Source organism: Cyprinodon variegatus, unplaced genomic scaffold (assembly GCF_000732505.1).
Source record: "Cyprinodon variegatus isolate N-32 unplaced genomic scaffold, C_variegatus-1.0 Scaffold83, whole genome shotgun sequence".
Taxonomy (NCBI): domain Eukaryota; kingdom Metazoa; phylum Chordata; class Actinopteri; order Cyprinodontiformes; family Cyprinodontidae; genus Cyprinodon; species Cyprinodon variegatus.
In genome coordinates, this window is record NW_015150536.1 from 837,093 (window position 1) to 863,144 (window position 26,052).

Here is a 26,052-nt window from a genome sequence, read left to right on the forward strand (position 1 = left end):
CACGTCCAGGCCCAGCTAGCTCTAACCGGCTAGCCATACTGTTGTGACACCTCCCCGAATCCTCGGCAGCAGTGAAGCTGCACAGTCGACATGGCAGGAAAATATCGCAACAGTTTTGTAAAGAAGGATGAAATACTTCCAAGTAATTTGGAATAGGTGAGTAATAACTATTAATATAATTTTACTATCAACACGGAAACTAATATCCTTTGCTATGTTAATAGTTTAACTGATGTTAATGACCAATAGCGCTGGTTAGTCGCTGACAAAAAGATATTTAGAAACCAACTATAGGGAGGAGTTGCTAGCATTTGTTCACTAGCCTGCTAGCACTTGGTGTTTCTTTTAACAATACGCCTGCGAGTCAGCCCCTATTAGATGAAAAACACGCACATCATCAATATGAACCTTTGAAGTTGAACTGACATATATTAAAAAAACGGCCCCCTATTTACGCAAACGCATTTAAATGAAATGTTTGTTTGTTAGCAAAAATGCTAGCGTTACATAATACCCCTGCAAGTCAAACGGCAGTCCACGGTTCGTTAGCTAACTATCGTTTTCTTGAAATGTAAATACTCCACCTAAATTTCTCTACAAAGTATGGGGTCAAAATAGAAGGTAGTATTGTGAATAATAACTACGCTATAACTAAACAAACAAGCGCTGAATATTGTGGAATTGATTTTTGTGAGCAAACGACGTTTACTTCTGAGCTAAGCTAGCCAACTAGCCTCCCATAGCCTGCTTTGCTAACAGTCAGCTAGCCTATCGGTTAATGTATCATACACAAAAGTTCATTTGAAACAAAACCCAAAATGTCATGCTCTTGGATGTGAATAAGTACATTATGAACAAATAAGTCATGTTAATGTTAGTAAAATCTAGCGTGATTTGCCTTCTTTCGTTAGACTTGGTTGTTGGCTAACTCGGTATCCTTTGTCCATAGTCATAGTAGTTACAGGCTCTGTTTGCAGGCCCCACAGCTGTTGTTTTTCTCGTCCACATCAGTTTACGTTTTAAATATATCACTTTATATTTGGCATTTTATTGGTGATCGCTGTGATTAAAGTATAAGCTATGGACTTAATTACCGATTGTCTACATTGTGTTTCGTAGATGTGATCAGGTATGTTAGCAAATTGCTCAAAAGATTTCTTTGTTTAAGTAACCGATTTCATCCGTGAGAGCAAAAAAATGACTTTATGAAGCTATCAGGTTAATCTACTGGTTGGAACTTAAGAAATCTAAAATGTTCTAGAAGTTGCCATTTAGTGGGTATATTTAACCCTCGGTTAATGATCAGATTCATAGATTGTGAATAGCCATCTAGAAAAAAGTTTGACTTTCCATTGAACAACTTGCCTTTAATGTTTAGTATACACCTGAGTGAAATTTGCTTTTAATAACGTTATTATTCCACCAACAGTTCATGATGCAGAAAGTGGCCTTTTCAGAATTAAAGACAAGTAGCAGGGTGTTCAAAATATGTCTTTTATAAGTAATGACAAGTAAGTTTATGCTTATTTATTTAGTGACACTTTTTGATGCAAATTGGATCTTCTGTGCTATTTAAACATGCAATATCTTGTATAAATTCACTGATTTTATGGCTGAAACAGTCCATTGGATCAATCGAGAATTATCGATTATTGAAATAATCGTCAACTAATTCAGTAATTGATTACTCTTTTACTGGAGTATAGAGACTCTAAAACATGGCTTTGGCTGACAGAGCAACCAAATTATACAAGTAAATATACCAAGATAAAGAAAAAGTATAGAAATGTTTTGCATTTAAGATAAAAAAGAACTTTTCCTGTCAATATGCTCTATCCAGACCTACACAATGGGAAAAGCTTTACTTTCACCTGGTTTAATCCTAGACAAGAGGCTGCAGTAAAATGAACTATAAGGCAACTATTTTATTTTAACACTTGGAAACAGTTGAGTTAGAAAGCGTAAATTGACATTTTGTAAAGTGTTTGATATACCAGGGATTCTTACCATTGTCCTTCTTTTTCTTTTTACAGTATTCATCACGAGATGTGATCCACCATCCACCATGTGTGAGGACATTTAAGAACAATTAGTTCAGAAACAAAAGAACAAATCTTGATTCCAGTGGAATCTTCCATATATCTATATATATATATATAATTATTATATTTTTCTTTGTGTTACTTCTTACTTAAATTTATATATATATATATATATATATATACACACACACATCCCATCCACATATAATCATGCCTGTGCAAGCGCCACAATGGACAGAGTTCCTGCTGTGCCCGATCTGCACGCAGACGTTTGAGGAAACTATCCGGCGGCCCATCAGTTTGGGCTGCGGACACACTGTGTGCAAGATGTGCCTAAACAAGCTGCACCGCAAGGCCTGTCCTTTCGACCAGACGGCCATCAGCACAGACATTGAGCAGTTACCTGTCAACACAGCCCTTTTGCAGCTGGTGGGAGGCCAGGTAAGACGTGTGTGAGAGGCTTTGTCGTTGGTTACCAAACAAGTGTATCAGTTCACATTGCTTGGAAAAGTATGGGTTTATAGCCTCTTACGATATTTTACACAACATTCACAGCATGGGGATTCCTTTAATGTGTCACTTTACACACATTAAGCTATGAACTACATTTTACTGGTTTACTAAGTTCTATAACAGTGGATCAAGTCGTGTTTCTATGAGGCAATGTTTGACCAGCAGGGTGAGGCAGAGCTGACAGTGCCGTAATAGAAACTCTCAGTCTTAACAACCTTAAAACAAAAAAACCCATCATCTGTAGTTATGGCTGTCCCTCGTCTCAGGTTATATTTGTGCTAACACTACACCATATGATACCAAACTGACTAAATAATATCCCCATTTTACATAGAACTGTGTTACATTTCCAGGTAATGAATGGGTTTGACCTACATTTGCAAAAATACTTTTAGTTACTGTCTTCTAAAAATAGTAGTCTGTTTATATTGCAATTAACATTTTGTTGAAATCTTTGCAGCCAAATTATGTTTATATTTTCTAAAACAATTTATAAAACCATTGGTTTCCTTTCTCTGTTTTTTTTTTTTTTTCTGTGCTATTTAAAAAGCAATTATCTACACATAAATCAATTTGCAGCCAAATTATGTTTATATTTTCTAAAACAATTTATAAAACCATTGGTTTCCTTTCTCTGTTTTTTTTTTTCCTGTGCTATTTAAAAAGCAATTATCTACACATAAATCAATCGGTTTTTTTTTTTCAAGATATTGAAACCTGGTAGTTTTATTTAACAAATCTGCTTATTGAAAAACACCAAAATACTGTCTCCACCAATTAACCTCTGAGTCAGAAACTGAGCAGGGTTTCACTCCTGTCTGATTTCAATTTCATTTTTACCTACTATCATTTTATTATGGTCAGTACCTCATGAGTTATTATAAAAAACATTCATTTACTTACTATTTACAAAATACATTTCCAATTTAACATCCTAATGGATGGAAATGCTCAAGCCTTTATTAACTGATAATAAGAACATGGGAACTAAAACACCAACTGTGCTCTCACTTGGAAGCAAATATCACACAAGACAGAAGGATTAAACTTAGCACCCACCTCCCCCACATAGCTAGTGCTGATATATAAAACCATAATATCTAACCAGATATGAAAAATTATTGTCTTAGATTTAAAGTAACTCTCCAGATACTAAAGGTAATTCTGTTTTTTTTTAATCCTGATTTGTATTTAATGAAGCAAGTTGAATAAACCAGGATGATTTTGTCTCTTGTTGTTTCTCAGACCGATTTTGGTGGCTATGATGCATAGCAATACTTGTAAAGTTTCCTAATAGCTCCATCTCCTCATGCTTTCATAATGTCACGTGACAACAGCTCAACATTAAGGAATGTATTGACATGGTGTTGAACGTTTTTGTTTTTCATTTAAATATTTGTTGCTCAAGAGGTAAAATAGTGTTGCTCCTAGCGTTGTTTATTAGCCAATGTCAAAAACAAAGGGCACTGGATGTCTACTACATAGATGTTGTTTTTATTTTAGAATTCAGATCTATGTTTAAATGCAGCACACAGATCAAAACCGATTTGCTTTCAGCTTACTCATTGCTGAATGTCTGTCTGACTAATAGACAAGAGAGGAATATTTATTTATTTATTATTTTTGATTGGGGCTTATTTCATACATTCTGCACAAAACGATTACCTCCCTACTTTCTCCATGTCTTTATTCCACTGTCGCATTCATTATGAAAAAGGAAGTTCTGGGATTTTTGTCTTCAGGTGTTTTTAATATAATATGTATAATACCATCTTTAAAAAACAATTTCATTCTCCCCCAAAATGTAGAAAAAGCTTGATTCACTGTTATTTTTGAAACAAAAATATAGAATTATGTGAAGAGTAAACCCTCATATTCTCCGATGTGATGGACCATAGGGTCTAAAGGGCTTAACCTAAATTTCCACTGTCTCAATTATGTTGCCGCCTTTTCATGTTAAGACAATGCCGATGTCTGAGGCCATCCTATGCGTCATCCCTGGTCTTTTGTGATACTGGGAACTTCAATCATCCCATTCTTGATTTCTTTGTGACACTAGAACTCATTTTTACCGGGAAAGAAATTCCCTCATGCCCTTAGCTTGCCTCTGACTGTCCTGTGATCCACACTTTTTTCCTTCTGTTACACGAGTTAAATCTTATAAAAGGGAGAAGAGAAGAACAATGTCTTTGTGAAGCCAGCTTTATTCTCCTTTGGTTGTTCAAACATGGCAAATAAAGCAAATTTTGTTGCCTTGTTGATGTTTGCCCAGCCATTCAACTCTGAAATGTGGGATCATTGTAGTGAAAGCTGTGTGTATGTTGTCAAGCGCTGTTTCTCACTCACATCTACCCATCAACTAAATGCTGACGATAGCTCTGTTACTAGCAGTCGGTCAGCAGTGGTTTAACTTCTAACCTACCTTATTAGTGTCACCACTGACACCAGTGTGAGAAAAAGGCTTGGGTTTAAGTCGTTTTTGGACCTGGCCTAGAGCCAGATGTTATGGCTTTAGTAAGTAGCCCCTAGTACCTAGCCCCTGCAGAGGGGATAGGCGTAATCATTAAGTATAACATGTATTAATCTATCATGGTTTTTTCTAAGGGGGTAACGTGTTTCATTAAATAGTGTTTTGATTATACTCAACATTCTAGCAGCAACTTAGCTGGTGCTACAAACTGGGACAAAATAAGTTCAGAATGTTTCTGCAAGATGCACTTAAAGTTTCTTATTTTGCTTTTTTTCCTCCAGGTTCCCAAAGCTCAGCCGGTTGCTTTGATTACAAGTCCAGAGGACACTCAGAACTATGAGGTGGCGAGACAATGTGTGGAAGAGCTGGCCCTTTACCTCAAACCCCTTAGCAACACCAGAGGTACTCGAGCCATCAGCACCTAAACGATTGTGATCACTACAGTGTACATTTTTTTTTATATATATGTATACACCTTCAATTTTGGGAACTAACGGATATAGTCCAATCTAGTGGAAGCGTTTGCATCCTCCCAAACAAAAAAATCCCACTTGTTGGTCAATGAAGTGGAAAAATAAAGTCAGTGAAACCAAGATGGCTGACACACAGGGAAAAAGAGCAAACACCTCTGCTACAGAAGATCCACCATTCAATCAGAATACCACACTCTAGCAGTAAAACTAAATTACAACTATATCTTTGGAACTTTTTTGTTGCTATAGTGATGGTATACATCAATGCAGAAAGTACACTTTTTTTTTTTTTTTCAAACCTTGTTTTACATTCCTATGGATGTATAAAAACACTTGGTTAAAAAATCCATGCAAACAGCCATCCAAAAAAGAGAATGTTTTTCTGTGACATATATTTACAATATCCTTTAACTCTGGGACAGATTTTCCTATTTATTATAGATGAGTATTAATCATGGGATTTAATAATTTACAACTTTTAAAAGGTGAACAAATTTGTAATCTCCTTTCTAATGCTCCAAGGCTCGATATATTGTTTTTATCACGTTAACTAACTGCTCATTCTGAAGCACTTTAGGTTACTCAGCCAGAGGTCATGTTAATGTTTGACAAAGCATTGATAAACAGATGCACATTGAACGAATGGACACACTTTCAACAAAAAGCACAGCTCTTTGGAAGAATTTTTTATTTTTTATTTTTTTTGCAATTCCAATAAAAGAAATGCACAAAGTTAGTCAAAATATCTATTTAAATTTTTAGTCATCATTTTTATTATCCTAGGTTAAATCAACAATCATTTAACAGATGTGTTGGTTTTATTTTAGCCTTTTTAAGTGTAATGTTTTCGTCTAATGTGACACCTGATTAAACCCCCATCTATCATGCTGGAAATGTTAACATTTTTATGTAGATGTCCAGAACGCATGTATTCTTTGAGGGACAGATTTGCTGGATTGAAATTGAGGTGATGCCATAGTTTTTAAGAAATGTCCCCATAAATCTCTCTCCAGGTGTGGGTCTGAGCAGCACAGCCCAAAGTATGCTGAGTCGACCCATGCAAAGGAAACTGGTGACTTTGGTCCACTGCCAGCTGGTGGAGGAGGAGGGACGAGTTAGAGCTATGAGAGCTGCCAGGTCTCTTGGCGAGCGAACGGTCACCGAACTCATTTTGCAGCACCAGAACCCACAGCAGCTCTCCTCTAATCTGTGGGCAGCAGTCCGTGCACGAGGTTGTCAGTTTCTTGGACCAGGTAGGGGTTTGTTAGATACAAAGGGATGCCAGCACTCAGACAGTAAATTGAATTAAAACCCCAACAACAAACTGTGCTGTTAGTCAAACTTTTCATCATTGTGTTTTCTCTTACTCCAGCAATGCAGGAGGAAGCCCTCAAGTTGGTTCTTCTTGCTTTGGAGGATGGTTCTGCTTTGTCCAGGAAAGTGCTGGTTCTGTTCGTTGTCCAAAGGCTTGAACCACGCTTCCCTCAGGCCTCTAAAACCAGTATAGGCCATGTGGTACAGCTCCTCTATAGGGCTTCTTGCTTCAAGGTATATCTCCATCAGTCCTTGATGTTTTTGGATCATTGATGTTTAATCGGATACCCTTTAGCTTTGGGATTAGTTCACTCTATCTCTAACATTTTCTATTCAGAGAAACAAGTTTTTAATAATGGATAATGCTATATTTACAAGATAAAGATCAAATTTGATAACTGTTGAATTGGGTATTAAGATATCCTCCACCTGTGGCTTTAGGTTACCAAACGGGATGAAGATTCGTCCCTCATGCAGCTGAAAGAAGAGTTTCGTACTTATGAGGCTCTGCGGCGAGAGCATGACTCTCAGATAGTTCAGATTGCAATGGAGGGTGGATTGCGCATTGCCCCTGACCAGTGGTCTTCTCTGTTGTATGGAGATCAGTCCCACAAGTCACATATGCAGTCTATTATTGATAAGGTATGTAAAAGGGAAGCATTTTTCTATTCACAGTTTTGATTGTGGATGGTTCAACAGTTTAATACAAAGGGCCGTTCATTTGGAGATTCCAGCAAACTGAGGTGTCATGTGTCTCCTTTTTCTACTTTGCTGTATAGCTGCAGACCCCGGCATCTTTTGCTCAAAGTGTACAGGAGCTGACGATTGCACTGCAAAGGACTGGAGACCCAGCCAACCTCAACCGACTAAGACCCCACTTAGAACTGCTGGCAAACATCGATCCCAGTCCTGGTAAGAAGAAAGCAAACTTCATTGGTCCTGTGTTTGGAAATATGCCCGATGGATGACTAGATATGAATCCGTCTGAATTTAGTCGTTTCAACTATAACTATTTTAGATAAATTTCTCAAAGACTAACTAAAAATCTCGAAGCGGTATTTTGAATCATTTATTTTTTCCATGCTATTAGGCTGCATTTCACCTCATATTTATAACCGGCACAGTTTGCAATTTTAAACAACAGAATCCGAATATTTTTTAGAGGATAACTAACTTAAAAACTCTCCAAACCCAGCAAGATTCTAACCTAGCAGTAACCAGATTGATATGTGTAGAACTTAATTGAGTTCTACGTTATAAATCTGGGATGGCTGCTTTCAGTCTGACGGTGAAAAGAAGGATGTTTAGTACAATACTTTGAGCTGATTGGGTGATTTGCCAGCTAGTACCCGCCTTGTATAATACGCTTTCAGCCAATCGTATCAGCGAATCGTGACGTTCAGACATGCACCAGGAATGTCAGGTGGGATGTAATTACTATGGGGTATTATTATTTAGACCATTGTTGGCTGCTTACGGAGAAATCATGTCCCTATGCAACGATTTTTGCACAGGTTTGCAAGACAAACACCTGTGCATGAAGGCGTTTTAAGCAACACAAAGTTAAATTTTGAACATCGTCATGTTTCCAATGCCCGGCAAGGCCCTTCTGATTGTCATCGATCCTACATGTCCTGCCCCAAAAAACACAGCTGGCATGTCATTGGTCCGACTCGCTGGTTTTTACGAGACAGACGTATTGGCTGGAGTCTTTCAAGATGGAATTGTTGTGAGACTGAAAACTCGTATCTCTTGACAATCCAGCTTGCAGCTCAAGGTTAGCAAGATTCATGGCAGATGTATCTTTATAGCTTACTAGAGTAACTGTGCAGCAATAAATTAGCCATCCTGTTAGCTGCTGAAATGCTCTTGCTCTTTTTCTGGTTTTGTTAAAATATGAATAAACTAAAGAGATTTCTAGACATATTAGGAAGTTTCTTAAAACTACTTCATTGGACTTAATTATTTAACTCATAACTGATACTAAAAATTGACAACTTTAAGGCGTTGTTAATAGCAACACATCATTGCGAATGTCACTCCAGTGGCCAGATAGCTAGTTTTTGGTGAAGTCCTTTATGGTAAAACGTTTTGCATTTCTATCTGGCTGAGGTTGAGTCGAGGCCCATCAGACAGAAGATTGGTCGCTTCAGGTCATCAGCTGAATTCTTTCAGGGAAACCTAAATAAAGACTTTTTCTCATTCTTTTTTTTTTTGGCCCTTGTTTCTTGATCTCTCTTTTTTAGATGCTCCTCCTCCGACATGGGACCAGCTAGAGAAGGGGTTGGTAGCAGTGAAAACAGTGGTACAGGGTTTGGTGGACTTCATTCAACACCACAGCAAGAAAGGAGCTGATCCTCAACAGGTCAGTCTTAATCGGACTTCTTCAGTAAGGATTAAACAACAAAATCAGTTTCTTTGACACACAAACTTTAGATTACCCTTCACTTAAGGGTTTTTGTTTTTAGCTGTTTGTGGTAAATATATATCTTTTGTTTCCCTTCAGCCTCCTCAGCACAGCAAATACAAGACATACATGTGCCGCGACATGAAGCAGAAAGGAGGGTGTCCGCGTGGAGCCAGCTGTACCTTTGCCCACTCTCAGGAAGAACTAGAGAAGTGAGTTTAAATAGTTGACGCTTTATTCACTGTCACTGCATTGTTTGTAGGTCTATTATAACACCTTTCTTTGTTTGCCAGGTATCGTAAGATGAATAAGCGGCTGGCGGCTCGCTCAGGAGTTGGAGTGTTTTTCTCAGAAGATGGCCTTACTCCTGATGTAGCAGTGACCCGAAAGCCTTCACCAGTCACCAATGGCAGCGGCGCACAATTAGTCGCTCGCGGCACCGACACAGTCTCATATGAGCTGTTGCCTAAACAGGTCAAGGTGGATGAAGGAAATCCAAGTGTCCCGGGATCACCGCCTGATGTGTGAGTGCAATTATGCCCTAGAAGCTATAATTATATTAGAGAGAATATTACACAAATCCTTACCTGTTGAGATAATTTTAAAGAGAAGAATATGATGGTAGAAAAAATAACAATTCATAAATCCTTCTTTCCTTTAGCCTGGACTCCATGCCCAAAACCGGTATACCACTGCCACCTCATGCAATGGCTCACCCAAGGATGCCAGCAGATCATCTCTCAGGGGTTAAGCATATATCTGGGGTTCCCAGAGGTTCCCCGGTTTATCCTCAACCACAACCCCGTGACGTATATGACATTCGTCCGCCACCTGCCTCTCAGTATGAGCCGCCACAGTACCCAGCAGGTAAAAAAATAAAAACAAGTTCACATGATTTTATCAAAGTAGAAACATGTCATGTTTTTTTTTTTTTTTTTTGCAAAGAGATGCTTTAAATTAAAAGTGAAAGTAAAATATTTTTAGGATAAATATGATTGATCAGAATCTTAGCATTGCGTTGAGTGTTAAAGGTGGGATGAAACATTAACTAATGGTCCTTTTCTGCAGTTAATTACAGTTAATGTTTAAGTGTGGAGATAAAATTTATAATTTTTTAAAAAGAAAAAGCTGTTTTGCTGGTTCTGCTTTTTTAGCTTATACCAAATTTTATTAGAGTGAAGGCACCCCAGGAGATTGGTTATCCAACAAAGCGAATATATACAATGAAATGGATAGCGATAGTGACGAAAACACTTAGAAGTCTTCGTCAAGTGAGCGTATTTCATCACATGGCGAAAATAATCCAATCAAAGAATGGGTCCTGCCTCTGCTTTTTTGTCCAAATCCATGCTCTAGACATCTTTTTAGGCCACTCAAAGAGTACACTACCTTCTGGAGAGCAGTGCTTTGCTTCACATCACTGCATTACTGCAGTTAATTGCTAAAGTGTGTCGCTCAAAAACCAAACATGGTCTCTTTAGCTCTTGTCAAAGGAGAGCTGATCACCCGGTGTGACCACAGCCAAAGTATTTGGTTGCAATTTTGGGTTCTCAGATTTAGCTTAAAGATCTGATGAAATTTCTCTGACGTTTGTCAATAACTGTCCTGTCCTCACTGTGAAATGGTGAAGGCTCTTATTTTACATCTTTCCATCCCATCTTTAAATCCTTAATCACCGTTTAACAATCCCAGGTAAAAAGCAAGTTGGAGCGTTTATAAATTAAATTATATTAAATTAAAAAATAAATTAAAGTAAAGCTATTTGTTTAACAATATACTGTTTAACTCCTTTCTACTGATTATTTCACCAAAGGTTCTTAAACAATTACTCTTTTAAGTTTGGTTTTTAACATAAAAAAAAAAAATGACCCAACAAACAGGCATGCTAGGTGTTTCTTTTTTATTTATTTAAACAGGATTGAGTCTTCATGTCAGTTGTTTGAATGTTTTTAATTTTTTCCCAGGTTATCCCTACCAACAGCCAACACAGTATGTTCCTCGGGAATACATCCGTAACCCCCCTCCCCCGAATGAGTCAGGACCCCCTTACCATGACCCTTACACAGGGTACAGTACTCCAGAGCGCGCCTACCCATCTCAGCACTCTGGCCCACCTTTCCCCTATACTCACCCTTCTCACTATGATAGAAGTCACCACGGTGCCTACGGTGCCCCTCCTCCTCCCCCTCAGCCTTATCCATCTGGGAGGGATCCCCTTGTCAAAATGAATCAGGCTCCCCTTGATGTTCCTCCACCCTCGGCGGGGCAGACCAGCTCCCTCTACCATGAGGGGCCAGGTTCCCGGGACAGATACGCTCCAGATGGTTACTACCCACAAGGTTCCCAGCCTCCAGCCATGAGGGCTTATGTCAGGGTATGTCAACTTTCGTTCTTCAAAGCCATGAAGATTTGTTTGGTTTTTAATCATTGCGGATTAGACCGTTTACAGTTCAGCAGTGGTATTTTTGACTGTTTTGTTTTTTAGGGGTCGTACAGTGGTTCACAGCCAAGCCTAGACTATCTCCATCGACGACGGCAGGAACTGTTATCTCAGCTGGCAGAAAGGAAGGTGATCTCCCCTCCTCCGTTTGCTGCCTCCCCCACGCTTTCTCATCCTTTCCCCAGCGATTACCCCACTGAGGTGAATTTTATTCCTACACAAATAACACTGTTTTTTCCCCCCAAAAAAAACTTTTGAGCAGTAATGCTGCAGAGAGTCAGTCTGTTTAATGACTTTGTTCTCCCGTGCAGTATGATGACAGCTCAAAAGGGATGGTGAAATGCAGAGATTCAAACTATGCAGGGCAGTATTCCCCCTGGTCCTGTGAAACCATTGGCTCCTATATTAACACAAAGGATGCCAAACCCAAAAATGTTATGGTTCCTGGTACCATGGAGATGATGGTAAGTTCAGATAGGTAACTGCTAGTTAATTCTGCTGTAGGCATCAGTTAGAATGTGTTAAAGGTATTTGTGTATTTCTCATCTGCTCTTTGTTTTTAGCAGAATGTGGAGGATAAAGGTCAAAGGGAACCCTCATTGGAGGCTCCTCGGAGGGGAACAGAAGTGAAAGATGATGACCCTATTATACCTTTTGGCCCACAGCCGACTGTGTCACGCTTCGGTGCCATCTCTCGCACTTCAAAGACAGGCTACCAGACCACTTTCCCAGTTCAGGCTATGGCTTCCACTCCCCAGAACCCAAACTCTAAACACATGACCATGCCAGGTAGGACCCCTGCATCCAGTTATAGGACCAAAGAAGGCGTGTGGTTTGGACTAAAGATTTTACATTATAATTATACTTACTAAGCCTCATTTTCGTAACTGTTATATACATATATAATATATACATATATTTTATTTTTGGAACATTTGGCATTATAAATATCAGGTACTATTATTTTCTCAAAAGAACCTTATGGATGGCTAATGGAATTAAGATTCAGTCAACTTAACGTTTCTTAACGGATTGGTCTTTTTTTTATCTATTATTTTATTCTTAAATTGCACATCATCCTCATTAATGGTGCCTAAGTTAGTGGTGTTAATGTGGCTATTGGCCAGTGTGTTTTTATTTATTTTTAAACGTCTGTAGAAGCCCCAGTAGTATTACTGGGCAGACATGTTTTTCCACCTTGTTGCCGTGTGTAATTCTGGAAGCAGAGAAGAGGACTAGGACGTGTGTGTCTACAGAAAAGTGCTGCCTAACCCTAAAGTTAATTAGGTCTTTTAAATTTTAGACCTTTTTTCAACCTGTATTTTGCTTTGCTGCCTGGTATTTACCTCCACCAAGGGGGTTATGTTTTAGTCATGTTTGTTGGTTTGTTAATTGACAGGAAAACCTTAAAGATTCTGAACAGATTCTAATGACATTTTTTTGCAAAGGTGCTCCTCTTCCAAAGGAAAAATCCATTCAGTTTTGATTCATATCCATCATGATTCATTCCAGGAATTTTTTAAAGTATTGTGACAAGTATTGTAAACATTGTGAGAAAGGGCTAGTTGGCGCAGTAAGCAGTTCCTCCTTTACCCAGAGGTTGGCAGCAGTGACTGTTGACAGCTTTAGCATTGGGTTCAAAAAGTCTGGAAGTCTTACACTGAAGGAAAAAAAATAAAAACAAAAAAGGGTAGCCTTTTTATTATATTATTATGAATAAGTACTTGAAATGTTCTGAACAAGTTTTTTTAATGACATTATTTAGGTGCACCTCTGCTAAAAATAAGTGGTATTGAGAAATGTTTTGGAATATCATCTAGTTAACTACTTGGAAACTCCACCTGAGTTTTTTCATTACAAAAATATGGATTAGCTGCACTGTATGGTGTGATAATATCCAGGTTTTCATCGCAGGATTTTTATTATTTTTTTCCCTCTGCAGAATACTCATATGGAAGTCATGGAGGATGGGGTGGTGCTTCATACCCCTCCCACCAGACTGCCTCTTCCTCTCAGGGACATTTTATTGAGCGGTAAATAAATTTTATTTTTATTTTTTCCTTGTTGATTGATAAACCACAACACTTATATATTTTTAGAGTGAATTTAGAAAACTTTTGAGTGCACCTGTTAAATTGAGAATTTCAAATGTTGTGTAGTGATATTTGTTGTATTCTCCCAGCCTTCCCATGTCAACCCCAGACAGAGAACAGCTAAAGATTGAGCTGCAACAGGTCAATCAGCAGATCACCCAACAAACTCAGATGCACAACATGGAGGTATGTTGGATAAATCTAAAGTTGAGGCACCAAAGCAATTGTTTAAGTCTTTTATACATTTATTTTTGCCCATATTTCATGTCTCCACGCTCCTTGTTTGCACTTTGTCTCAACGCTGCAGGCGGCAGGTAACTCTTTGCTCCTGCAGAGGGAGGCCAGCGCATTGGGGGGCCAGCCTGTGCAGCCCAGTCAGAGTAAGACAGCAGTTGTACCACAGCAACCTCAGCCCAAATGGCCAGCAGGGGGTGCAAGTGTGTCAGTCTCCAATGAGCAGTTAAGCTTGGAGCTCCACCAGGTGGAGAGAGAAATCGGCAAGAGGACCCGTGAGATGGCTTTGGTAAGGGGCTCTCTCTGTCTGTGTATAAATAAAGTTATCTAATATATTCAGGAGTTTGGAATACAACAAATTTTTATATATATATATACATTTTCCTTCTGTTTAGCAAGAAAACCAGGTAACTCATGATGTTCAGCAGTACAAAATGCAGTCTGCAGAGAATGGACAGCCAGAGCATGAGAGCCAGCTTGAGGAAATGTCTCTGGCTCTGGGGTGAGCATAAACTTCCTTGAACTCTATCGATTCTATTTGTTGCTTTTTGCTTATTGTGGTCTCTCTCTCTCTCTCCACTTCTAATTCAGCGAGGTGTCCAACGGCTCCAGTAGTCTGCCAGAAAATGCGGTGGGCGGGTCCATGCTGTCACTGGCCAATAAGACAGCAACACTGAGCCTGTGTTCTGATCCCGTCGTCACTGGGTCAGAGATGCAGAAAAACGGCGTTGTCCATTCCTGCTCATAGGAAGGACACATTTATCTACACACACAGACACACACACGCACACAGACACAAAAGATGCTCATTTGAAAAGCATGCACAGGCACACATACACCCATTCTATTTAGAAGATGAGCAGTATCTGCCGTGATGAATTTTCTTTCTTTTTGTTCTGTGAATGAGCTTTTTTATGACCTTCCTTGCCTGGAAACCAGAGCATATAATAACATTTCTTGTGTGTTATTTCTTTTTTTGTTTTTTTGTACTGTTATTTGATTAACAAGGCTCAAAATTAAGAAGAATTAATGGTGGTGATGATGACTGCAGGTGTATATTTAAAATGTATTACACATTAGAAGCAAATTGATTACCCCGCCACATTAGCATGTTCATGGTTTACCCATAGAGTCGGAATGGTTACATGCAGAGGTTCACAAGTTAGAAAGCACTTTCACACACTCACATTCATTTTAAGGAGCTTTTCTGAGTTTTGTAATGTGACAGCAGTATAGGAAAGAGCCGACGTGTGGCTCAGGGCGCGCCCCCAAAATGGTAACAAGAGGTTGGCCAGATGTAGATGTCTGAGGAGGGAAACGCAGAATCCACCTGTATTCAGCCGAAATGGACACATCAGGTGCTTTTAGAATTGCATTTCTCTGGGTATGTCTTTTGTTTTTATTTTATAAACATAGTTTTGTTTCATACTTGAAAGCAGTTATCTATTTAATGAAAGCATTCTGTTTTAAAGATTGCAGTTATGTTTATAATATTTCTTTTTTGATAAAGGAATATTAGGTGTTGCTGTGTGAGGTTGAAATTGTCGAATTTCACCCATTTCTCAGCTCAGTTAGGCCAACTTTTGCTGAGTAGTGAGGTGATCTTCAAAAGTATTCTTGAGAAACCTCACATTACAAAGCATTGAGAACATATTTCTACTTTAGAAGACTCAAATAAATATGAGTTAATTTTTCAGATATTAAGTTGAATAAAAAAAGGCGTTTCACTCATCAGAGCATCTTCACTGGCCACACAGAGGCCTCCCCATTGGGATCATCTTGTCATTTGTGCTCATAACTTCTATGAAGTTGCCTTCCCTTGTGTGTTTATTTTAGTTTAATTTTGATTGTTTGCTTTGCATTGTTACAATTTTGGGTGGTGCAGCTTACCTCTTTATAATATCATACAGAAATATGTGATAAACGTGTCCTCTCTGCAGAATAGTTGCACTTTCCGCTACTTTTGGGGAATCTTATTGTTGCTGCAGCTGCATAGTTGATTGGACAACATGTTTGCAGCTCAGATTCGACAAATGTTGGTTACTGAAAGGGAGATCTGCTTCTAAACTCTGTCCTGAATTATGCCAACATTCCCTAGAGCGGATTTCAATTTAGGTTTTAGCAGCGCATGCCGTCTTCCTCACCACCATTAGTACTGCTATAGCTCTTTCTTCAACAGAAAAACTGTTTACCACTGATAACAACACAGAACTCTCTGCCTTCTGTAAACAATAAGCATGAGTTTATGTGCTTGAACGGTTAAATAGATTGAGATGTTCTGGCTCGAGGGGTTATGCTGAGTCCTCATATTGCTTATAAACTGACACTTTGATAAAGTTTCTTAGTTTCTGGTGAATCTGTTTAAGGCATAAACAGATTTCTGTGTCCTCATCAGGATTGCAATTTTATTTCCATCCACACTTAAAGCCTCAGGCTGCTCCTCGCTACATTTATTATTTAGGTACACAGCTCACCTATACATATGAGTATGTATCCATACATTAATATACTAAAGCACTATTAATGTGCCACCTCTTATTCTACTTGCTCAGCATTTATATTAAATGATCTCTACTTAGAATCAGCTAAATGTTGTTTGTTTTTTTTATTTGTTTTTCTGTCCACTGGTTGCCAACACAGACTTTATCCTTTCCCAGACGAAGGACCTCTGTGTGCATTGATGTGTGTTCACTTAATCTTTTGTGTTCAAACAAAGTTGTTCTTTATAGAATATGCTTCCGAAGAAGACAAAATCTGTAACTTTGGAGATTTATATTGAGATGTTTTTTTTTTCGTGTGTGTGTGATAGATTGTATTGTAGAAAACGTACCCACATTTTTTTTCCCCTTTTCATTTGTTTTTGGTAACTCTCCTTTAATTGTGCTGTACCTGGTATTAGTGTTGAGATTTTTAGATCAGGTTTTGGTTGTTCTTTTTTTTTTTTTTTTTCCTTTTCCCCACAACTGCTCTAGTGAGAGTAACCAGGAAGTTTCCTCTTTCAGATTAGCTTTCATTTCCTCCCTAATGCTCTTTTTACATTATTTGTTTAAGGAGCATTAGATCTAAAAGAGAAAAAAAAAATGAATATGTCATGAAGATGGAGTCATACCAATGAGCTCTAAAAGTGAGGAAGCCAAAACTACCAAAAAGCTCATTCTGCTTGATTGGGTCATTGCAGGTCGGAATGAGCCGAAAACACCTATTAGCTTAGCAACGCGTTTGTGCAGTGATTGTATGGGGGGGGAGTTTACTTTATAGTAAATGGCAAAGATGTTTATTTCAATCTTGTGTGTTTTGTTTTGAGTGAAACTGCTGCCTATATCCTTTAATGGTAAAATGCCACCCACACCCTTGACCTCTGTTACTGCTGTTCGAGGCTCACATTTTATTCTCAGACTTTCTGAGGAAATTCACAAATTGAATTTTTTTTATATATATATATATTATTACTCCCTTGTAAAATATCTCTTAAATTAAGGTACAGGTTTGATTTCAGCAAGGAAAAAAAGGTTTTTATATGTATATTATACTCCATTAAGGAATGTCTAGAATTATCTTCCTCCAATGTGGATGTAGCCATTAATACGCCATTTTATGACTTTGTAAGAGAATTCACTGTGTGAAAATTGGTTTGCATTTTTGTATAATACAATCTGCTTTTTTTTTTTTTTTGTTTGTTTGATACGAGAGGGATCTCAAACTGGAAGTTTGAAGAAAGGAAAAAGAACCTGTGAAATTGAGAAAACAAAATGTAACTTATGTGCAACAGTGATTCTAAGCTGAGGGGAAAAGATTAAATGATATTGCTAACTGAGGAGTTTCCTTGTCCTTCTTTATCCTTAAACATACAGTCCATTATGTAAAATGATTGAAATCTGGTTTCCTGCATGGAGAAACTTAAAGAGTTAAAGAGTGGCCGATCCAATATCTATCTTTCTGTATAATGTGTAAAGCATACACCCACTTCTAGATAATTAAACTCACGAAATAAGGTATATTTTCAATGAATTTCTGCAAAAATATAAAACCACTGTTATAATTACAGACAAATGATCTGGTTAATCGTCCAAAATATCAAATTGGTTATTAAATTAATGGGTATTATATGGATACTTTAAGACCTATTACTTCAACTGTGGAATTACTGCAATAATTGTTTAAGTTAATCAGCTAAGAACTATATACTTACCGGTAAAATGTAAAGATAAAATAAAAGTTGAATTAAGTTTGACTTCATATGGAGTTGACAGGTGGTTTGCACAGAAAAAGTTGCTACTGGAAGGGACTTTAAAAGTTTTAAACAAGGAAAGGTTGTGCATGTTACATGGTTCATTTTAAAAGCAAAACCTTCCTCATCCATCATTTCAAAAAGTATTTTTATAATCTGTATTTGTTTTCTCATGAATCTTTAATCCACATTTGTAGGATCCCAAGTTACGTGCCGTCCATCTTGTAGGCCTCCTAAAGTAGCCATGTCTTCCTCGTCCAGCTGGAAGCCGAATACCTGTAAGAGAAAAAGAGTTAAATGACTAGTTGGTAAAGTGAGGCCCCTACTAGTTGCCTTTGGTTAAAACCATGTAATTGCATACTTGTGCAAAAAAGGTGTACACCTGACTCGGTCAAACCTCATGATGGGGGAATGAGTCATGTCAGGTGTGAGAGAACCATACACATACGCATGTTCTTCTTCCTTTGGAGAAGCTCCCTTTTCTTTAGAGCTGCCTGCCCCCTTTACACACTTGGGGGTCTGAGGATCTCCTCCTAGGTCTGTTCCCCTTAGGGGGATTGGCCCCAAGATGCAGAACATAATATTTGTATGAGGAGTGTAAGAATATGTCTAGTGTCCTCCTGTGCGCTTCTCTGTCAAGTGTTGGTGTATATGTCCATAATGTTGCAAGGGTGGGATTGTGTGAATGTTACTGGATGAACGTGTTTGCCTCCTCCCACGTTGTAGGCCCCAAAAACGTGCAGGTGTTGTCTATTTTTGCTGTTTTGTTTTATTTTCTCTCTTTTCTCTTTCTCTCGTTTAGTGAAAGAAAAATGCACAATGGTCACAAAAATAACTTGGATCTGACAAAGGTAATAAAAGTTCTATGAAAATGAGTAAATCAGGCAGAAAATAAGTTATCCATTATGCTTCAACAGAACGTTTATAATAAACTAAAGAAACAGGCCTGCATGATTTGTTTGTAGTTACTCTAAAGTGAGTGTAAAGTGCATTGAAATTACATATGTTGTAAATTCACACAATGTCAATAAACTATTGCACTGAGCATGAACAGTTTAGATTAAATGAATTTAAAGCCCATTAAAAGCAATCCATCAGATATGTTGCCACTCTGAATGGACATGAATAAGGCTGGAAAAAAACAACAGGCCTAAAACTCACTTGACAGTTTTCCTGTATCCTGTTCTTTTTGGTGGACTTTGGTATAGTGACAACTCCATTCTAAGAGTAAAACAGTAAGAGTAAGAGTAAAACAGAAAATAAGTGGTTAAAAACATATTTTAAAAAAAAACCTCACTAAATGTAGTAGCCATAAAACAAATGAGACACCTGAATACTCCAGCGAATGCAGATCTGAGCAGCCGTTCTTCCATGCTTTTTTGCAATTTGCTGTACAACAGGATTATTGAGCACTTGACCCTTAGCTAGGGGACTGTAGCCTTCAAACACTATCCCACCGCTTCGACAATATTCCATTAGACCCTTGGGCTGCTGGTAAGGATGATACTCCACCTGATAAAGTCAGTTAATAAACACAACAGTGTTTTAAAGCATCCGTGTAAAAAACATTCAATTGGGGAGTCATCATTTTAATACTTCACTAAGCCTGAAATGTAAAAGCAGTAGTTGTTCATTTCTGTTTATTTCTCAGAAAAATTTGTTTAAGGGCAAGAAAAAGAAAAGAATCTCCATTATCATTTTTTTTTAGCAATAGAGCTCTTGGATCTCAGCAATTTATAAAGCAGAACTTCAAACATTGTGTAAACTGTTCTTTAAGAGGCCATTCAGGATTACATTTAGGTCTAGGATCAACTTCTGAGCTTTGGCGTGGACTGTCATTATTAAAGAATAAAATAACTGAAACTATGGGAGAATGACCTGGTTAACGTGGGGCACCACACTACAGTCTTCTTTCAACTGTTCCAGGTGATGGACCAAAAAATTGCTCACCCCAATAGCACGGCAAACCCCTGCAATGAAAAACTCCAGTTTAGGCAGTATTAATATTATAGGGAGCAATCTGGGTTGTGTACTGGCTGTAGCACAGAGAAAATTCCTGAAGACAAAAGAGAGCACAAAGGTTTGTCACGGGGAAGATGGAGAGCTAGCTGAAAAAAGAAGTGGAGTCAGTGAATCGTTTTTACCTCTTTTATAAAGGTCCTCTAGAGCCCTCCACGTCTCAGCTCTCATCTCTCTGTTAGGACAACCAGGTTTTAATGATTCAGGCCAGTGCATCAGGTACAGATCTGAAAAAACATGGACACCTTTTAAAGGTAAATGATAAAAATGTAAAGACACTTTAATTAGAAAATTTGTTTTACAAAAGCTCTCTCTTCCCATAGCTTTAATAGTTGCACCTCATACCAAAATATTCCACTCCCATTGCCCGGCAGGAATCTATGCATGCTTGTTGTGCGGCTTTGTAGCCATAGTCCCCAGGCCAGAGTTTATTGGTGAGCCATAGATCACTTCGAGGGAGCCCACTCTCTTTGATGGCGTCTCTGAGCTTCTCCTCACAGCCGTAGCGCTTTGCTGTGTCCAGGTGGCGAATGCCACAGTCAGTGAGAGCATACATAATGGCATCATGGGAGTACCCACCATCATGAGATGTACCTGACAGATGAGCAAATAGGAATCTTATCTTAAAAGAAGATTTCTTTCATTTAGTGTGGACTATTGTTCTTTGTTTTTCATCAAAAAAGTAAATAGCGGATAAAATTCTAAGTAGTCAATCAATGATTTAAAGACTTTCTATTTAAAATATTTTAAGGTGTAGTTTTGATAATGACACACAATAGCAAAAAGGAGCAGCTTATCCAAGTCTGGCAGAAAAACATCTACTGTTTAACAGCTAACAGTCTAAATACGTTTTTAAGGTGAGAGAAAAAAACACACGGTGAGAATAAAGTAGCTTGAAATGCAACTGTTTAAGTATTCATCATACTTTGAATGTTTCTTGAGACCAGTGATGTCCCGATCCGTTACTGATATTTACAATGGCTGACAGATTCAAACGCCCATTACACTATAGATATCGGATATAGGTCCGATATTAGTAAAAAAAAACTTAATAAAATATCAAAACCTAAATATATCAGCCTTCCTCTATAATCTCTATTATTATAGTAATTGAATGTTATTGATCTCACACATTAGAAATGTACCTCTACATTTAACCCATACCCATACATAGCATTGGGCTGTCATTGTGTGGAGCCCGGAGAGCAGTGTGGGGTTAAGGGTCTTACTCAGGGGTCTTGCTCAGAGATACTAGTTAAGAGGAAATTAATTTTTAGGAAAACAGTTTTGTAGTAAAAATACAGTTTGTTTGAAAAATCTCACATCTAAAAACCCACAAACTGTTTGATTAAGTCTAATAAAAACTACCACATTACATTACCTAACCCTACATTTATTGTATTTTGATACAATATCAATTCTGGTGCAAGGCTGTAATGGACCTCAGCTGTAAACAACATGCATTCTTCTTTAAACATCTGTTTGTAAATAATGCACATGTTAATAGTGACTGAAACCTCAATGATCATGTCCTAAATGTAAACTCATACGCACCTAATCCAAGTATTGGGATTTCCACTCCGTTAGACAATTGGACTGTGGGACAGCTCAGGGTTGGTGGCAATAAATACATTCTTGGTTTAGAAAAGTTAGTCTTTAACCATTCTACGTTAACAGATGAGAGAAGTAAAAGACCCACCCGATTCACACTGGAAGGGCTCCGTTTATTTAATATACGAAATCGTAAACTCACCAAAGTTTTGCTCGGGTTTGGAGTGAACCATCCAAAATAGATTCACCTCTGGACTCCTTTTCTCTTTCATATTCTTTGTTTTCTCTTGAGAAAAAAATAACCTTAGCTGTTCAAAGTTACTTATTGTATCTAGTCTGTTTCAGCTGTTAAAAGAAGGTCATCTCCTCCCTTTTTTTATTTATTATTTTACGTTTTCTACCCCATTTATCGGATCAGATGGTTGCGTCATAGCTACGCATCCAATATGGCGGCTCAGTAAAAACAAACTAAACTATGAAAACGAGATGAGGTGAGTCTCATGATAGATAGGTACATGTCTATGGGGAGTAATATCTATATAACGGTTTAACATGAGTGAAAACGCCGCCATTATAAAATATGGACACAGGGAGCTGAACGGAAAGAAGCATTTTGGTCAAAGCTTCAGTTCGTGGCTGAGATTTTGGACCTTTTATAAAACAATACGCTTCTCGAATCTGGTTTGAATATGTTATCAGTGACGCTAGAATTACGTCTCGAAAATATTCTGGAGTATTTCTGAAAATAACGTTTTCTGAATACATTTTTTTATAAATAGCCAGAAAATGTTAATAAAGGTGGCCAGGCAATAACCACTGTACACTGAGGGGGGGCCCAAAGCACATAGGCGCCTCAATCTACACTGTTCCAACAGGAACAACCACAACATCCATGTTTTTTTTTTAATAAAAACTAACTATACTTTCCTACAGTCTTTATAGTAGAAAATAGAAATACAAGAAATAGAAATACGAATAGATGCATATATTTAAACATCTATGCGGTCTCAATTAAAATTCTTTCAAGTTTGAGCTCTGGGGCGAACATCTTAATCATTGTCATTCCTTATCTACTTTTATCAATAATTTTTATGCATACATTAAAATTTTATTAAATGGATTACTTATTATTTAAGTAGTTATTTATCTCTGATTTCAATGAAGACATTTAGGCTACGTTCACACTGCAGCCTGATTTGCCCCAAGTGGGTTGGTTAATCAGCTAAAGGCCTGTTTTACAGTCTCTATACTCCGTTTAATGATTCATCGATTACATAATTAGTTCATGATTATTTCAATAATTGATTAATCCCGATTCATCCGATTAATTGTTTCAGCCCTAGAATGTTTATTCCTAAGTTTATGTTTCAGTATTTATTTATGTCTACTGTTTTTTTGTTTTTTTTTACTGGTCTATGTACATTTTGAATACGTGCACTTTGCAATAAAGCGTTTTTTGAAGATAAAACAATGTATATTTAACTAAGTTTTCTTTTAAAAAAGCTGCAGCCATTTACAATCAGATTATCTTAATCCTGAAACCTTTCAGCTTCATTCTCCTTTTCTTTGCAGGCTTCTCCGTTGCTGCTTTGGGGTTCGTCGAAAGTTTATCATTTTCCCACTCCTGCTGATCCTCTTGGTGGGAGCGGCCTTGACAGCTCTGCTGCCTCCTGCCGAAGACCATGGAGGTGCTATTGGGGTCCTGGGAGTCCTGCGCAGGGCAGCGCCACAAAAAGAGAACCCCGCTCAGAGTTCACTTACAGACACTTTAAAGGAGGAGAAGTTTACCATCATCATCCAAACCTACAACCGCACAGATATTTTACTCAAGCTTTTAAACCATTATCAGGCGGTGCCTCATCTGCAGCTGATCATCATTGTTTGGAACAACATTGGACAGCAGACACCTGCAAAGCTGTGGGAATCCTTGGGTCCTCATCCAGTTCAGGTTATCTTCAAAGAACAGGCGAGCAACCAAATGAGAAACAGACTCCAGCTCTTCCCTGAGATTGCCACTAATGGTTAGTCTTATTTAACAACCAACAGCAAAAGATGGAGCTTAGGGACGTACGTTTACATACATCAATGAGTATATTTTTGTAATCTCTTATTATTAATACTTTCTAAATGTATGTATTAAAGCTAAATGGTTTCTCTTTGTATAAAATTGAACTGTTCAAAATTAGAGACCTGGAAGAAAAAAAATGGAAATCATTGTGCGTAAGGAAAAGACTGATTGGTAGACTTTGACTTGACATTATATGTCAACAGTTTTTATTGTTTTTTTATTCTTTTTTTTTTTTTTCTCAAATCCCTAATGATTTTTTTTTCAACCATTTAGCTGTCCTAATGCTGGATGATGACACTCTCCTCAGTGTTCCTGACCTCACTTTTGCTTTTTCTGTCTGGAAGGTAAAGTTTCATTTCCATGTTATATATTTGAAATGAAAGTGTCTGTTTGACTCAAATTGGCCTGGTTTGATGAATCAGCTGCACGATGTTGGCCATTTATTTACTATTTACTTTTTTTTTCTTCTTTTTTTTAAAATAGCAATTTCCAGACCAAATAGTTGGATTTGTCCCACGGAAACACGTCTCGACGGCTGCAGGTGTTTACAGTTATGGCAGCTTTGAGTTGCAGAATCCAGAAGTGGCTGGAGGCGACATGTAATATCTTCTCACATTTTTCTTTAAAATGTAGTGGAGGATGTTCTTTTTTTCTGGCTGGATCATCAAAATAAGTGGTCCTCTTAATTGTCAACCAATTTGGTGATGTTTTTAAGTAAGGCCTTCCTACGTGCTCGCTCCCATTTTCACCTAACTCTATGCTGAGAAATACCTGGCTGCTGAAAATGACCTCCCCTCTCGCACACTGATTAGAAAACAGTTTGAAATATAAACAAAAAGGGAACTTTTAAACTTATCAATGTCTTCATATTATGCATGGATTCCCTAAAATTGAGAGTTTTGGTCAGTGTTTGATTAATATATCCTCTGCTCAGTGGATAGCATTTCCCGCTTTTGCTATCAACACTATTCTATATAATTTCTGACAAAACATTGTTTAAACATTTTTAAAACTTTCCTTTTTCATTTATATTTCAATCCGCTTTCTCATCAATGTGCGAGAGTTTAGGTTGATGACCGGGGGCAATTCTCCGCAGGCAGGACCTTCTTGGCATTTATCTGTTCAATTTTAGGGCATCCATACATTAGAAATATGAGAATATTAAGAATATGTTTAAAAGTTCCCTTTTCATTGATATTTCAATCTGTTTTCTTATCAGTTTGCGAGAGGGGAGGCAATTCTCGGCAGGCATGTATTTCTCTGCATATAAGCGTTCCCCTCTCAGGAGCGGGTACAGGGATGTGCATCTGCATTTTATTGGGGGGGGTCTTTTAAAAATTTTGTGAAAATCCTCCACTATACCTTTTAAGTTTATCCTCCTGTTATTGACTTCTTGTTTGAATGCTTTGAATTTTTTTCCGTTCAATTTCTCTTGCAGGTACTCCATGGTTTTAATCAGTGCAGCCTTCTTTCATCGGCGCTACCTACAACTGTTTCAGGATCAGCCTAAAGAAGTCCACTCCTTAGTTGATGAAACCCAAAACTGTGATGATATCGCTGTGAATTTTGCTGTCGCTCTAGATTTAAGAAAACACTCCAAGTCAGGTGCAATCCAAAGACCTTCTGGGATCTTTGTCAAACCTGTTGACCTTCGCAACCTTGAAAAAGATGCCAGCAGTGGATTCCAGGGACTGTGGCATCGTCCTGAGCATTTTCTCCAGAGGTCCTACTGTCTCAACCGGTTGACAAAGATTTATGGCTTCATGCCGCTCTGCTACTCCAATCTCATGGTCTCCCAGTTTGGTTTCCCAAGCTACGCCAATCACAAGAGCAAAGGATGAGAAGTTAATATCTGTGTTTAAGGGTTAAGATAAGAGATGACACTCATTAGGTTGGTGGGCTTGTTTAGTTGGTACTACTTCACATGCCAATCAGCTGATGCCTTGAGGGCTATGTGACCTGAAGGTAGCTCTCATAGCAGGACACTGATGAAAAAAATCCATCTTTGATAAAGTAACTTAGTGGGTTGCAATAAATCGAAAATAGCAGTCACAGTAGGTTTAGAAATCTGACTGAATTATTGATAGCATTACAATATCGAGAAAAACCCATGCATGCTTTGACAATCATTTGTATTACCATTTATTATTGTAGAATGTGAATGAAATAAAAGATGTTTTTTCCTTAAACATGAGTAATG

At 37.9% G+C, this 26,052-nt stretch overlaps 3 protein-coding genes across 5 annotated transcripts; 2 read left to right on the top strand and 1 right to left on the bottom strand.

The window, feature by feature from the left end:
- Positions 1-17,807, top strand: rc3h1 (ring finger and CCCH-type domains 1). 2 transcript variants are annotated; one of them, XM_015373239.1, is made up of 20 exons: positions 1-156; positions 2,034-2,483; positions 5,307-5,427; positions 6,512-6,751; positions 6,871-7,046; positions 7,254-7,454; positions 7,592-7,724; positions 9,059-9,177; positions 9,319-9,431; positions 9,513-9,743; positions 9,881-10,086; positions 11,184-11,593; positions 11,705-11,860; positions 11,971-12,123; positions 12,223-12,448; positions 13,602-13,692; positions 13,842-13,938; positions 14,060-14,275; positions 14,382-14,488; positions 14,578-17,807. In XM_015373239.1, the coding sequence occupies exons 2-20, from the start codon at positions 2,253-2,255 to the stop codon at positions 14,732-14,734; spliced, it is 3,384 nt and encodes a 1,127-aa protein (XP_015228725.1). In that variant the 5' UTR covers positions 1-156; positions 2,034-2,252; the 3' UTR covers positions 14,735-17,807. The 2 variants fall into 2 exon arrangements, with proteins under 2 accessions (XP_015228725.1, XP_015228726.1); XM_015373240.1 differs by having other exon boundaries at positions 12,226-12,448.
- A 438-nt stretch (positions 17,808-18,245) lies between these two features.
- LOC107083758 (glyoxal reductase-like) lies at positions 18,246-22,283 on the bottom strand. Of its 2 annotated transcripts, XM_015373212.1 has the most exons (8): positions 21,987-22,283; positions 21,788-21,898; positions 20,579-20,827; positions 20,359-20,460; positions 20,093-20,184; positions 19,544-19,726; positions 19,376-19,435; positions 18,247-18,490 (listed from the first exon to the last, which is right to left on the bottom strand). In XM_015373212.1, exons 1-8 carry the CDS (start codon positions 22,054-22,056, stop codon positions 18,395-18,397), a joined length of 963 nt encoding a protein of 320 aa, XP_015228698.1. In that variant the 5' UTR covers positions 22,057-22,283; the 3' UTR covers positions 18,247-18,394. The 2 variants fall into 2 exon arrangements, with proteins under 2 accessions (XP_015228700.1, XP_015228698.1); XM_015373214.1 differs by lacking the exon at positions 21,788-21,898 and having other exon boundaries at positions 18,246-18,490.
- extl2 (exostosin-like glycosyltransferase 2) lies at positions 22,217-25,944 on the top strand. The gene is made up of 5 exons (XM_015373211.1): positions 22,217-22,275; positions 23,357-23,805; positions 24,126-24,196; positions 24,336-24,451; positions 25,291-25,944. The coding sequence occupies exons 1-5, from the start codon at positions 22,271-22,273 to the stop codon at positions 25,691-25,693; spliced, it is 1,044 nt and encodes a 347-aa protein (XP_015228697.1). The 5' UTR covers positions 22,217-22,270; the 3' UTR covers positions 25,694-25,944.
- The last annotated feature ends 108 nt before the right edge of the window (positions 25,945-26,052 follow it).

What these genes read in the sequence shown, in the direction of transcription:
- LOC107083758 (XM_015373212.1), bottom strand. Translation starts at nt 22,056, where the DNA reads ATGAAAGAGAAAAGGAGTCCAGAGGTGAATCTATTTTGGATGGTTCAC. An exon ending in AGAGGACCTTTATAAAAGAG is followed by an intron (nt 20,185 to 20,358) that starts GTAAAAACGATT and finishes TTTTCATTGCAG; the next exon opens with GGGTTTGCCGTGCTATTGGG. An exon ending in TGGTGCCCCACGTTAACCAG is followed by an intron (nt 19,727 to 20,092) that starts GTCATTCTCCCA and finishes TGACTTTATCAG; the next exon opens with GTGGAGTATCATCCTTACCA.
- rc3h1 (XM_015373239.1), top strand. Translation starts at nt 2,253, where the DNA reads ATGCCTGTGCAAGCGCCACAATGGACAGAGTTCCTGCTGTGCCCGATC. An exon ending in CTGGTACCATGGAGATGATG is followed by an intron (nt 12,124 to 12,222) that starts GTAAGTTCAGAT and finishes CTTTGTTTTTAG; the next exon opens with CAGAATGTGGAGGATAAAGG. An exon ending in CTCAGATGCACAACATGGAG is followed by an intron (nt 13,939 to 14,059) that starts GTATGTTGGATA and finishes TCAACGCTGCAG; the next exon opens with GCGGCAGGTAACTCTTTGCT.
- extl2 (XM_015373211.1), top strand. An exon ending in TTGCTTTTTCTGTCTGGAAG is followed by an intron (nt 24,197 to 24,335) that starts GTAAAGTTTCAT and finishes TTTTTAAAATAG; the next exon opens with CAATTTCCAGACCAAATAGT. An exon ending in GAAGTGGCTGGAGGCGACAT is followed by an intron (nt 24,452 to 25,290) that starts GTAATATCTTCT and finishes TTTCTCTTGCAG; the next exon opens with GTACTCCATGGTTTTAATCA.